General features: G+C 41.4%; 1 protein-coding gene across 1 annotated transcript; it reads right to left on the bottom strand.

Annotated features, from left to right (window-relative positions):
- Positions 1-499: 499 nt before the first annotated feature.
- sult1st6 (sulfotransferase family 1, cytosolic sulfotransferase 6) lies at positions 500-13,307 on the bottom strand. The gene is made up of 7 exons (XM_058406490.1): positions 12,934-13,307; positions 5,099-5,227; positions 3,135-3,232; positions 1,871-1,997; positions 1,688-1,782; positions 1,262-1,442; positions 500-1,171 (listed from the first exon to the last, which is right to left on the bottom strand). Exons 1-7 carry the CDS (start codon positions 13,118-13,120, stop codon positions 1,059-1,061), a joined length of 930 nt encoding a protein of 309 aa, XP_058262473.1. The 5' UTR covers positions 13,121-13,307; the 3' UTR covers positions 500-1,058.
- Positions 13,308-13,884: the final 577 nt, after the last annotated feature.

Genomic DNA, 13,884 nt, shown 5'->3' with positions numbered 1-13,884 from the left:
GATACCGTAATATAATTAGAGTCTGCTCGCTGGTTTGGACATCAAAAACATTGTCAAAAGTTCATGTTCATGCGCTTCGGAAAAATATTTACACCTCAGCGCTGTTAAATACTGGAAGCCTATTGAACTGATTTTTTAATTTATAACAGAAACAGTAGCACAGCTGCAAATCACAGGTTTATATTAACGCTCTAAAATGCTGTTGAAACCATACTTAATGTTTATGGAAGGAGTCTCCATTGTCAGCGCTTTGTAACAGTCGGACATCAAGCTGTAGCTTTAGCTTTTCCGACACACACAAGGTCTTCAGGACAGAGGTTACACTTTTGCAGTTTCTCTGTAACATGACAAGTTGCGTATTTTTTGTCTTATCGACTTCACAAGAGAGGAAGAAAATAAAGGCTGGTTTATAGCTGCTATTCTAAGTGATAACAGGAACAGATTTGTTCCACCAACGTTCCACAACATTAAATGTAACTATGAACAGACAAAATGTATGAAGTGTCATTCTTTAATTCATTTTTAAAAAAAATGTAATCATTGCAAATTTTTTATAGAATATGGGGAACTTTAGGAGGTGCAGCAAACACAACTGTTTATTCTTTATGCATTCATTGTTTGGGTCAAAAATGGTGTAAATGATTATACTACACATCAAACTATTTTTAAAAACTGTTGGCAAATATGGTGCTGCCTTTGGTTAGGAGAACTTACTGCCTTGATTTGCACAGAAATTTGTTTCCAGTTGCATTTTTAGAATATATATGCTGAAGGGTATATTTCTGTCTGTTTTACATAATTTTTGTAATTACAGTCAAATATTTTGCCCTGTCGAGTTCAGATAAGAAATTTGCTATATATGCAGTCAATAATGAATAAGGTTAGTACAGGAGTATAAATCAACAAACTCTAAGGTTCCTTCATAAATCCATAAATCCTTTATAAAGTAATACTTTCTATAAGATTTGTCACATTAGTCTAAACTATCTTTGTGCATCTGTGTTTAGTGAAGTGTTGATCTCAGCACATGTTCCAATTCATATAGATCACTTTGTCTTTCATATTAAGGTGCGAAAAGGAACGTCCACATCGGCCATTTGCCTGGCGTAGTCCTCATCAAACATCTGGGACTGAGCTGGTGTGAAGTAGTTGGTCCAGTCTCCAACCTCCCCTGTGAAAAAGAAACACATTAATCGTATGTTAGTGTGACACTGACTTGGGCAGAACCGGGAGAAATGTTATTAATGTTGTACATCCAGACCTTTTCTCATGAAAGTAGATACAGAGGGGTCAAACACTGCCTTTGGGATGAACGAGTAGTTGGCCATTGGGTTGTCCTTCATAACCTTAAAGGATGTCAACTCCACAATCTTATCAATGATGTCATCTGATAGAGACAGGTCCAGGTACAGCATGATCCTCACTATTTCTCTGTGAGGATTCTGAATTTGAAACGAAAATGAGTAAATAATGGATTGAAGATCAACCTATATAAGTAGATCCCAAATAATAGAGACAAAAGACAAACAACAAACCTCTAACCTAATAGTACATATTCATATACATGCTATGCACTAATGATGTGTATAATGTGATATGTTTCAGTCTGGAAGCCTTCAGGCCATGTTGTAAACATGTACATATTCTTCATTGGTAGAGAAACACTGAATCAATCTCAATCGAATACCTCTTTCATGTCCTCATAGAAAAGGTAAAGAATATTCCTCTTCTCTTTTTCTTTCCAGTAACCTTTCACATGGTCATACCAAGAGCCCCAGGCCACTGGGAACATATTAGTGAAGAAATGCAATTTTCAGGTACTGTACAAGCAATGCATGAAAGAATGAGGAGCAGCATTTTCAAGTCTTACATTTTCCCTTCATGAACTTCTGAACATATTCTTCCCATGGACCTGGTTCTGGCTGAGTCAGATTCATTCGGTCAAAGTGGTAGTAGCTGACCAGGTTGTCTTTAGCATTTCGAGCCACATAAATAACCTGAAAATACCATATGTGTATTAAGAAAGATGAAGAGTCTGCCTAACAATTACAATTTCCTGTAATTCCACAATTTTTGGTGAGTTTGTTGTTCGTAAATGTAACAGAAAAGCTGTTTCTTAAAATTGACTAATTTTCACAGATTTTTAACACTTTTTACTAGTTTGTTTGCTAGCTTAGATTTTGATGTCTACAGTTGTGCAACAGAAAAGTGTTTGCCCTCCCAAGCGCAAGTTTGAATTCCATTGATGCTGCAGCTGACCTGTCCCTAGCAAACAAAAAAGTCAGTCTGGCCACAGTGCTGATTTACCAACTGTCTTACTTAACTGTCCTGTGCCCAATAGTCCCTTCAAAAACCTGATTTGGACCTAGTTGGGACTTTCGAACAGAGTGCATCATAACACTGTGCAAAATTTCCAGGGTATTTTCCTGCATTGGAATTCTGAAAGAGACTTAGGGCACTAATTTTATGTCTCACACACTTTTCAAACAGTATGAATGATTAGGGATTGAGTTTGATTCACACAGCATGGAGAGAGGTGGTTTCTGTGGCTGTGGTGATGTTAGTCACTGAGCGATAGAAGCTGGGGCAAGAGATGGACCTAAAAATTAAGAACACCCAAGTCCCCTGAAAAGACCACCTCACTATCCCAAAGAACAGAGCCGATCACAGTAACAAGAGCACCAAATTAAGTCACCACCAGAGGTGGTTGTGTGCATCTACAAGTTTTTGATGCATATCCAGGTCAAATTAATTGACAAACTGCTTGGATGGACAGGCAGGTTCAATTTGTTACCTTTCCTTTGTTTGTTTTGATCCCTGGCCACATTTAGTGACACATGGACAGAATCCTTTGCCCACATGCTGCCTATACCACTGTCTATCTGTGTGACGTCTAAGGGCTGTTCTTAATGCAGAAACAGCTGGACTTCAGCCCAAGTGGCTTTTACTCAGGTACTGTATTGTGACAGCCCCCTCAAATCAGTGTATAGAGTGTCACAAAGTGATGACACTAAAGTCTCCTTCTATGAAAGTTCAATAAATCTCCTTTAAGAAACCTTCACCAAGTCAGCATTTACATACATTTCCACATTTACAGCCTGTGATGCAATGGGAAATTCAATGTTTACACTCACCTTGCATTTATTTTCCCAGAATCCTTCTGGCACTAGCTGTATGGGTAGGTGCGTCTTGATGAATCTGGGAGGTTTCATTTTTTTTAGTAGGTCCAGTCCTGGAGAACAAGTGGACAAAAAGTGAGCTTCAGAAGTTTCTGGCAGGGATGTGCGAGTCCACTGGTACACCATGTTGATAAAAATATGTGGACACCTGCTCATTCCATTCCAGTCCCACTTTGCTGTTATAATGACCTTTGTCGTGGGGGGTTGTTCATTCATCCAAAAGGGTGTTAGTGAGGTATTTGATGTGGTTAAGGTCAAAGCTGTGTGCAGGCTACTTCCACATCATCCTTGGCACCCCATGCATTTATGTACATGACGTTGTTTTGTGCTCAGGAACATTGTTGCGCTGGAACAGGTTTGGACCCCTTCGTTGCAGTGTTGGGAAATCATAATTCTGTATCATACAAAGGCATTCTAAACTGTGTGCTTCCAACTTTGTGGCAACAATGTTGGGAAGCCCACATACACTATATTGCCAAAAGTATTCGCTCACCCATCCAAATAATCAGAATCAGGTGTTCCAATCACATCCATGGCCACAGGTGTATAAAATCAAGCACCTAGGCATGCAGACTGTTTTTACAAACATTTGTGAAAGAATGGGTCGCTCTCAGGAGCTCAGTGAATTCCAGCGTGGAACTGTGATAGGATGCCACCTGTGCAACAAATCCAGTCGTGAAATTTCCTCGCTCCTAAATATTCCACAGTCAACTGTCAGCTGTATTATAATATCGTGGAAGTGTTTGGGAACGACAGCAACTCCGCCACGAAGTGGTAGGCCACGTAAACTGACGGAGCGGGGTCAGCGGATGCTGAGGCGCATAGTGCGAAGAGGTCACCAACTTTCTGCAGAGTCAATCGCTACAGACCTCCAAACTTCATGTGGCCTTCAGATTAGCTCAAGAACAGTGCGCAGAGAGCTTCATGGAATGGGTTTCCATGGCCGAGCAGCTGCATCCAAGCCATACATCACCAAGTGCAATGCAAAGCGTCGGATGCAGTGGTGTAAAGCACGCCGCCACTGGACTCTAGAGCAGTGGAGACGCGTTCTCTGGAGTGACGAATCGCGCTTCTCCATCTGGCAATCTGATGGACGAGTCTGGGTTTGGCGGTTGCCAGGAGAACGGTACTTGTCTGACTGCATTGTGCCAAGTGTAAAGTTTGGTGGAGGGGGGATTATGGTGTGGGGTTGTTTTTCAGGAGCTGGGCTTGGCCCCTTAGTTCCAGTGAAAGGAACTCTGAATGCTTCAGCATACCAAGACATTTTGGACAATTCCATGCTCCCAACTTTGTGGGAACAGTTTGGAGCTGGCCCCTTCCTCTTCCAACATGACTGTGCACCAGTGCACAAATCAAGGTCCATAAAGACATGGATGACAGTGTCTGGTGTGGAGGAACTTGACTGGCCTGCACAGAGTCCTGACCTCAACCCGATAGAACACCTTTGGGATGAATTAGAGCGGAGACTGAGAGCCAGGCCTTCTCGTCCAACATCAGTGTGTGACCTCACAAATGCGCTTCTGGAAGAATGGTCAAAAATTCCCATAAACACACTCCTAAACCTTGTGGACAGCCTTCCCAGAAGAGTTGAAGCTGTTATAGCTGCAAAGGGTGGACCGACGTCATATTGAACCCTATGGATTAGGAATGGGATGTCACTTAAGTTCATATGCGACTCAAGGCAGGTGAGCGAATACTTTTGGCAATATAGTGTATGTTAGTGATGGCCAGATGTCCACATACTTTTGTCTATATAGTTTACTGTATCTTTGGTGTTTCCAAGTGAGAGAGATATTATAGTGTTTTTAACAGTATTGTAACTTTGTAATCAAATGTCAGAGGAAACATAGGTAGGGTTTGGTAAGGAATGCTTCCTTTAGTGGAAGTAAAAGATGTAAATTTGTGACTGTGTATTTTACCTGATGGAATAGGAGGAAGAGAATTGATCTCCAGAAAAGGGATGCGTACAGCAGTTGGAGCTCTCCTGCAAATCTCAGCATCGCCATTATGTAGCAGCAAATCTACTATTTCCTGGGTCCATGTGGTACCTGTGTCATGAATGAACACACTTCTGACTATAAGCATATGTAGAACAGTGTATGTGTAAAGGTGGGAGGGAAGGAGGACTCAGGAGACAGGCAGACATTGACAGAGCTTGGGGGCTCTCTTTATTTTCAGCTAGCACATTTCATTGAACTTTCAACAACTCACATAAAAGCTAAATAAAACACAGTCTCAGTAGATCACCACTTTCACCTTGGTCAATGTGTGTGCATTTGTGTGTGTATCTGTGTGTGTATCTATGTGTCTTCTATGCAAAATTCCGTACCACTCTCTCTGGTTCATGGCACAAAGCACCACAAGAGTGAAGATTCTGTCCATCAATGACAGGAGTATTTCAGTCCCTCCATATCTCCCTGAAATAGAGCTTGGGGAGCTTAAGGGGATCTTGAAACAGACAGGGAGGAGAAGGAGGAATGGGAGCAAGAGAGAGAGAAAGGAGAGCCTTTTTTCTGATAGAAGTCATGTGAAACTGTTACTGCACCACAAGAGTGAAGATTCCTTCCACTGCTGACAGGAGTATTTTTCAGTTGTTGTGCAAATATGAAGAGGTGGCCAATGGCTGTGTGGATACATCAATAAGAGCAATTTTGTTATTAGGGCTTTAAACCAACATAAACCACCATCTAGAATATATAACTGTGTTTTTTCTCACTCTCTAATCTATCCATGGGGGTCACAGTTCAGTGACTTTTGTGCCAGTCCTAAGCTGTGAAAAATAGAGAGGGTTGCATCAAGAAGGACATCTGGTGTAAAACATTGCCAAATTTAACCATGCGAATCATCAGTACTTTGTCAGAATTTCATACCTGGTTGGTCATGGTTAACATTTGTGCTGTTGACCTACAGAAGGAGAAGAAGTAGAGGAGGGAGGAGAGTGCATAGACAGAGAGAGAAGAGGAAAGGTAGGAGTGTAGAACTGAAAATAGGAACTCTGAATGTTGGTACTATGACAGGGAAATGTAGAGAGCTGGCTGATATGATGGAGAGAAGGAAGGTGGATATACTGTGTGTACAGGAGACCAGGTGGAAGGGTAGCAAGGCTCGTAGTATAGGATTATAGAGCAGGATTCAGGATGTTTTATTATGGAGTGGATAGTAAGAGAAATGGGGTAGGTGTGGTCCTGAAGGAGGAGTTTGTGAGGAATGTTCTGGAGGTGATGAGAGTGTCGGACAGGGTGATGAGTCTGAAGTTAGAGATTGAAGGGGTGATGTTGAATGTTGTTAGCGGTTATGCCCGCAGGTAGCTTGTGAGTTAGAGGAGAAAGAGAGATTCTGGAGTGAATTAGATGAGGTGTTAGAGAGTATTCCCACGGGTGAGAGAGTGGTGATAGGAGCAGGATTTTTTTTTTTAAACATAACAATACAATAGAACAATGACCACAGATCACAAATCAAGCACACCACAACATAGGGTCACAGATACAAAAATAAAATATACAGCCATAATTACAGGCTAAGGTTCATGCTGACCTACCAAGATTCACAAAAAAGTGTGAGAGATCCTGGGACTTATATATTCAAAAAAAAGGAGTCCATATCTCATAGAACATACATATTTTCCCTTTTGACCAATAAGTAATATATTCCAGTGAGAGAAAATCAAATATCACCTTATGCCACTCTGAGACTGTTGGTGGTTTATCAGAAATCCATTTAAGAAGAATACTCTTACAGGCAGCATAACTAAGTAGATTAAGCAACTTTCTGTTTGAGGCACTTTTTATATTGTTATCAACAGTACCCAGCAAAAAAATAAAGTAGATTGAAGTCACATTCTGTATTAAATATTAAATTTAATCTCCTATGAATTTCTACCCAGTAAGCTTCAATGTGTATACATTTCCATGTGCAATGAAGTCACCCTTCTCTATCTTACATTTCAAACACAGCAGAGAATTATTTGGGTTAAATTTATGTCTACGCAATGGAGTAATTTGGAGACGATGTAAGAATTTGTACTGTAACTCTTTAGTCCTGTTACAGACTGAAATGTTGCCAACATACTGCCAAATTTGTGTCCAACTATCCACATCAATTGAGAGCCCCAAGTCTTGTTCCCAAATAGATTGAATTGCTTCAGTATTAGCTTTTGCTCCTTGTAGGAGAGCTTCATAGCTTCTTCTAATTAATGACCTCCTTGAACTATTATTCAGGAGCTGTTCTGTTGGAGTGGGACAACAGGAAAATCCAGGTCCAACATGCTTCTGCACAAAACTCCGAATTTGTAAATATCTGAAAAAGTAATTTTGGGGTAATTTAAACTTACCCCTTAACTGTTCAAATGATAATAACACCTCTCTTTTGAACAGATCTTTTATAGTGGTTATACCAGCGTCTCTCCACAACATAAAACCGTTATCCATTAATCCAGGCTGAAAATCAGGATTTTCTTGTATTGGAGTGATAGATGACAAGATTTTGGCCTTACCCTCCCAACTCTTGATTAATTTCCACAATCGTAAAGTATTACAAACAATCTTGTTCTGCCCTACACCGGGTATTTTTTCCCCATCCAAAACAAATGGAAGACAAGCCAGTGAGACTGAAGAACGATCAACCAAGCTGAGTGATTCAATATCCAACCAAACTGAGTCAGGATCATTTTTCACCTATTCAAAAATATAACGAAACTGGGAGGCTAGTTGATACAGCTTAATGTCCAGAACTGCCAGCCCTCCTCTATTCCCAGGGAGTAGGAGCAGGATTTTAATGGACATGTTGGTGAGGGGAACACAGGTGATGAGGAGGTGATGGGCAAGTTTGGAGTTAAGGAAAGGAACCTTAAAGGACAGAGGGTAGTGGACTGTGCTAAGAGGATGGACATGGCTGTGGTTAACACTTATTTTCAGAAGAGGGAGGAGCATAGAGTGACTTACAAGAGTAGAGGTAGGAGCAGACAGGTAGACTATATCCCATGTAGAAGAGGCAATCTGAAAGAGATTAGTGACTGTAAAGTGGTAGTGGAAGAGAGTGTAGCCAGACAGCATAGGATGGTGGTGTGTAGAGACAGAGAAGAAAACCAAGTGGTGGAAGATGAAAAAGGAGGAATGTTGTGAGGAATTTAGACAGAAGTTGAGGCAAGCTCTGGGTGGTCAGGTAGTGCTGCCAGATGACTGGGAAACTACAGCAGAAGTGATCAGAGAGACAGGAAGAAAAGTGCTGGGTGTGTCATCTGGAAGGAGGAAGATGATAAGGACACTTGGTGGTGGAATAAGGAAGCCAAGAAGAAGTGGGACATGGACAGGACTGAAGAGAATAGACAGGAATACAAGGAGTTACAGTGCAGAGTGAAGAGGGAGGTATCTAAGGCCAAGCAGAAGGCATATGACAAGTTGTACACAAGGTTAGACTCTAGAGAAGGAGAGAAGGACTTGTACAGGTTAGCTAGGCAGAGGGATCGAGATGGGAAGGATGTGCAGCAAGTTAGAGTTATTAAGGATAGGGATGGAGGATGAAGGTGCTCACAAGTGAGGAGAGTGTACGGAGGAGATGGAAGGAGTACTTTGAAGAGCTGATGAATGAGGAAAATGAGAGGGAAAAAAGAGTAGAAGGGGTTAACTCTGTGGAACAGAAAGTAGATAAGTTTAGAAAGGATGAAGTCAGGAAGGCTTTGAAGAGGATGAAACCCCAGCCCGCCTGCCTGAACGACTACCGTCCAGTGGCCCTGACCTCAGTGGTGATGAAGTGCTTCGAAAGACTCATCAGAGACAAAGTTGGGAGCATGGAATTGTCCAAAATGTCTTGGTATGCTGAAGCATTCAGAGTTCCTTTCACTGGAACTAAGGGGCCAAGCCCAGCTCCTGAAAAACAACCCCACACCATAATCCCCCCTCCACCAAAATTTACACTTGGCACAATGCAGTCAGACAAGTACCATTCTCCTGGCAACCGCCAAACCCAGACTCGTCCATCAGATTGCCAGATGGAGAAGCGCGATTCGTCACTCCAGAGAACACGTCTCCACTGCTCTAGAGTCCAGTGGCGGCGTGCTTTACACCACTGCATCCGACGCTTTGCATTGCACTTGGTGATGTACGGCTTGGATGCAGCTGCTCGGCCATGGAAACCCATTCCATGAAGCTCTCTGCGCACTGTTCTTGAGCTAATCTGAAGGCCACATGAAGTTTGGAGGTCTGTAGCGATTGACTCTGCAGAAAGTTGGCGACCTCTTCGCACTATGCGCCTCAGCATCCACTGACCCCGCTCCGTCAGTTTACGTGGCCTACCACTTCGTGGCTGAGTTGCTGTCGTTCCCAAACACTTCCACGTTCTTATAATACAGCTGACAGTTGACTGTGGAATATTTAGGAGCGAGGAAATTTCACGACTGGATTTGTTGCACAGGTGGCATCCTATCACAGTTCCACGCTGGAATTCACTGCGCTCCTGAGAGCGACCCATTCTTTCACAAATGTTTGTAAAACAGTCTGCATGCCTAGGTGCTTGATTTTATACACCTGTGGCCATGGAAGTGATTGGAACACCTGATTCTGATTATTTGGATGGGTGAGCGAATACTTTTGGCAATATAGTGTATATTGTTTTTGCTTTTATATTTTTACACTTTTATAATTGTTATATATACACATACATAGACATATATTTGCATATGCATATCTGACAGTTGATTTTCAAGTTTACCATTTTAACTTTTTTTCCCTATTTTTCCTATACTTCTTAACTATACCCCCTATCTTTTCATGTCCACACATTTTCTTTTTTACTCTTTCCTCTTTCATGTAAGACAGTCGTAAAAAGCATTTCACTACATGTCGTACTGTGTATGATTTCATATGTGACAAATAAAATTTGAATTTGAATTTGAAAAGTGGAAAGGCAGTTGGTCCTGACGACATCCCGGTGGAGGTCTGGACGTGTCTAGGAGAGGCGGCAGTGGAATTTTTAACTAGTTTGTTTTATATGGTTTTAGAGAGTAAGAAGATTACTGAGCAATGGAGAAGTGTATTAGTGCCGATCTTTAAAAATAAGGGTGACATGCAGAGTTGCAGCAACTATAGGGGGATAAAGTTGATGAGCCATACAATGAAGCTATGGGAAAGAGTAGAAAGAGCACAACAGATGCAATTTTTGCCCTGAGAATGTTGATGGAGAAGTATAGGGATGGTCAGAGAGAGTTGCATTGTGTGTTTGTAGACTTGGAGAAAGCGTATGACAGGGTGCCAAGAGAAGAGCTGTGGTACTGTATGAGGAAGTCAGGAGTAGCAGAGAAGTATGTCAGAGTGGTAGAGGACATGTACGAGAGGAGCAGGACAGTGGTGAGGTGTGCTATAGGTCAGACAGAGGAGTTCAAAGTGGAGGTGGGACTGCATCAGGGGTCGGCTCTGAGCCCCTTCCTGTTTGCTATGGTGATGGACCAGTTGTCAGAGGAGGTCAGGCAGGAGTCTCCTTGGACAATGATGTTTACAGATGACATTGTGATCTGTAGTGAGAGCAGGGAGCAGGTGGAGGAAAACCTGGAGAAGTGGAGGTTTGCACTGGAGAGAAGAGGAATGAAAGTCAGTTGTAGTAAGACTGAGTACATGTGTATGAATGAAAGGGAGGGAAGTTGAACAGTAAGATTACAGGGTGAAGAGATGAAGAAGGTACAGGAGTTTAAGTACTTGGGGTCAACAGTCCAGAGTAATGGAGAGTGTGGGAAAGAGGTAAAGAAGCGAGTGCAGGCAGGTTGGAATGGGTGGAGAAAGGTGTCGGGAGTTCTGTGTGATAGAAAATTTCAGTGAGAATCAAGGGGAAGGTCATGCTGTATAGTTTAGAGACAGTGTCACTGAGGAAGACACAGGAGTCAGAGCTGGAGGTAGCAGAGCTGAAGATGTTGAGGTTCTCTTTGGGAGTGACACGGTTGGACAGGATTAGGAAGGAGTACATCAGAGGGACAGCTCATGTTGGACGTTTGGGGGACAGAGTTAGGGAGGCCAAATTAAGATGGATTGGACATGTTCAGAGGAGGGAGATATTGGTAGGAAAATGTTGGACATGGAGCTGCCAGGCAGGAGGAGAAGAGGAAGGCCAAAGAGGAGGTATATGGATGTAATAAATGAGGATATGAAGCTATTGGGTGCAAGTGTTGAGGATGCAGAAGATAGGTGGAGAGAGATGATTCACTGTGGCGACCCCTGAAGGGAAAAGCCAAAAGAAGAAGAAGTTTTTCTCACCCTCTGAACTCCACTTTCACACTTTCTGCTGCTGTGGACAAATATACTTACCCAGAACAATTAAATTCCCACCTGGCTTTAACCTCGCCTGCATACCATATGAGGATTAGTACCCAGAACTGCTGCTGTAATCATAAAGATTGCTCATATTGAACATCTTTTCAAGGCAGTTAGTACTGTCTGTCTTCACCCTTCTACAACTCCATTTATGATTACACTATGCATGGTCACCCAGTGTAAAAAGGGTTCCATGATCAACCTTTCATCACTGTCACCTCCAGCTTGCTCATATAACACCAAGTAATACTGGTCAGACTGGAATATAGTCCATCTAAAATGACATGAAAAAAAAGGTCTCTAATATGCAACCAAGTTTAAAATACAGAACAATTAAATATTGGCTATGTTTAGAGGGCTTCTCGAGGATTTTAAGGTCCTGTAATCTACTCTTAAAAATACACCCTAATCAAGCACTTATAGTAATCATCAAATCAATCAGTTTGTATTAAAATGGGGTGTTTAAAGCATGCATGGAATTTTACTAGCGGACAATTCCGTTGTGTGAATCCATCATAATTACTACCGATGTCCTCCAGCAACACTGCTTACCATAATACTTATGTTTGAAAAACTAATCCATTCTGAATAGAAGAGTAATGAATATTTACTTTATTTACCGTAGTATTTACCTTAGAAAACTTTACCTTGGAAAACTTTTATTAGAAAATTACATTAATTTTTAATTTAGTGTCTAGTTCTGTAATTGATCCAACTGCATTTCTTAGACTTTGATGAATCATTTGGAAAGCAAACAAAACTTTGCGGTTAATATGTGGCAGTCTGTCTTTTCAGCTTACCTTTTGTTGAGTAATTCACATTGTTTAGAGTTTAAAATGTAATCACTATATACTGGAGATTTGTAGATGTTCCATTCCAGATGTTACTTGTTTAAACTGAACTATTTAAGAACCTATTAACCTTAAATGACATTCGTGGAATTAAAAGATAATCATTTACTTATAGTTTTCTGATATTTTAAGGAAATCTAGCATATTGAACAATCAGTTGTAACATAAATGCTAGGTTTACTGTATATATTGCACATTTTATAAAGTGACAGAAGTCACAGCAAAAGATAGGTCCTTATTTTTTAACAGTAGTAGGTGGAAGGTATAGTAAAAAAGGATAGGTTTAGTTGTCCCTAGTCCTTAAACAACTGCAGAGGGGTGATTGATTTGCCTGGGAGTGAGGGGGTGATAGAAAGAAGCTGTGTGATGTGTTGTGTAAATAAACTGCTGTAATCGTTTGGTAGCTTGCTGTGGTGTCAGAGGAATAAAATGGCTGCTGTTATAGAAATATTCCATACCGTGTCTTTACCAGTTTATAATTAGATGTATTATCTTGCATTCCTCATATAGATCATGAGTGTTACATTCTGAGAGAAAATCCATCATTAATTCCTGAAAGCTTCCTGAAACAGAGTCTGGTCGAAATTTGTGATGCCTCAGTGTTTTTACCTGCTTTAGGGTAGGTGGAGATGAGCACATCTGATGGATCAGCGCAGAATGCCCAAGTGGAGCTCCAGTTTTGAGCAATACGATTTGAAAGAGGTATGCCTTGCACATCAACCAGAGGAAAACGATAGAGCGCACTGGCTGCCTTGTTGATGGCTTCTTCATAACTCATGGATTCTTCCTTGTCCATTTTGTATATTTCTAGATGTTCTATTGTTCTATTGGTATTTAAGATGCAACTGCATGCTCTTGCTTCCTTCTTCAACTTCCTTCAAACTTCAGTTGAGTTTCAGGTGCAGTGCTTTATATTTTCTCTTATTTAAAGTTTTAGTGCTTAACAGATGTTTCTATGAAGTACCTGCTCTGGATGTTCCTGAAAAAGAATTGTTATGCAAACCCCCTCAGGCATCAACGGTTAAATTCCACCGTGATCATCGTAAATGATCCACAAGAGGGGGTCGCACACCACATGATCTGACAACAACCCTCAACTCTGCTGACTTGCTCTCTCACTGGCTGGAGGTCGTAGCTACAACTGACACCACATGATGTTGAGTCGGCTGACCGTCCCGGATATTTAACATGCCAGATATCTGGATTTTGTCTGCGACGCGTCAGCGAGCCTCTTTGATGCGTCTTTGAGTAGATCACACATAAAGATTGCCGAGCGCTGATCACCCGCTGATTTTCCCACGATCACAGACCTATCTGTCTGCGAGCTCGTTAATTTGCAAATCAGGCATAAATCGGGCTTAAAATCCTGTAGTGTGAACTAGGCTTCAGGAACTGCTGATATACTGTGATTCAAAGAAAAGTGGAGAGATGCCCAGTAGTGTGAACACAGTAGATAATTATGTTAAGGTAAAGCTGTGGCTAATTTTAGATTCAATAAAATTTTTCCTGAACTTGTCTTTTATGACTGCTTAGTGTAAACAAATGTGTGTGTGTGTGAGA

Source organism: Hemibagrus wyckioides, linkage group LG13, assembly GCF_019097595.1.
Source record: "Hemibagrus wyckioides isolate EC202008001 linkage group LG13, SWU_Hwy_1.0, whole genome shotgun sequence".
Lineage (NCBI taxonomy): Eukaryota > Metazoa > Chordata > Actinopteri > Siluriformes > Bagridae > Hemibagrus > Hemibagrus wyckioides.
This window is presented reverse-complemented; position numbering and strand designations above follow the sequence as displayed.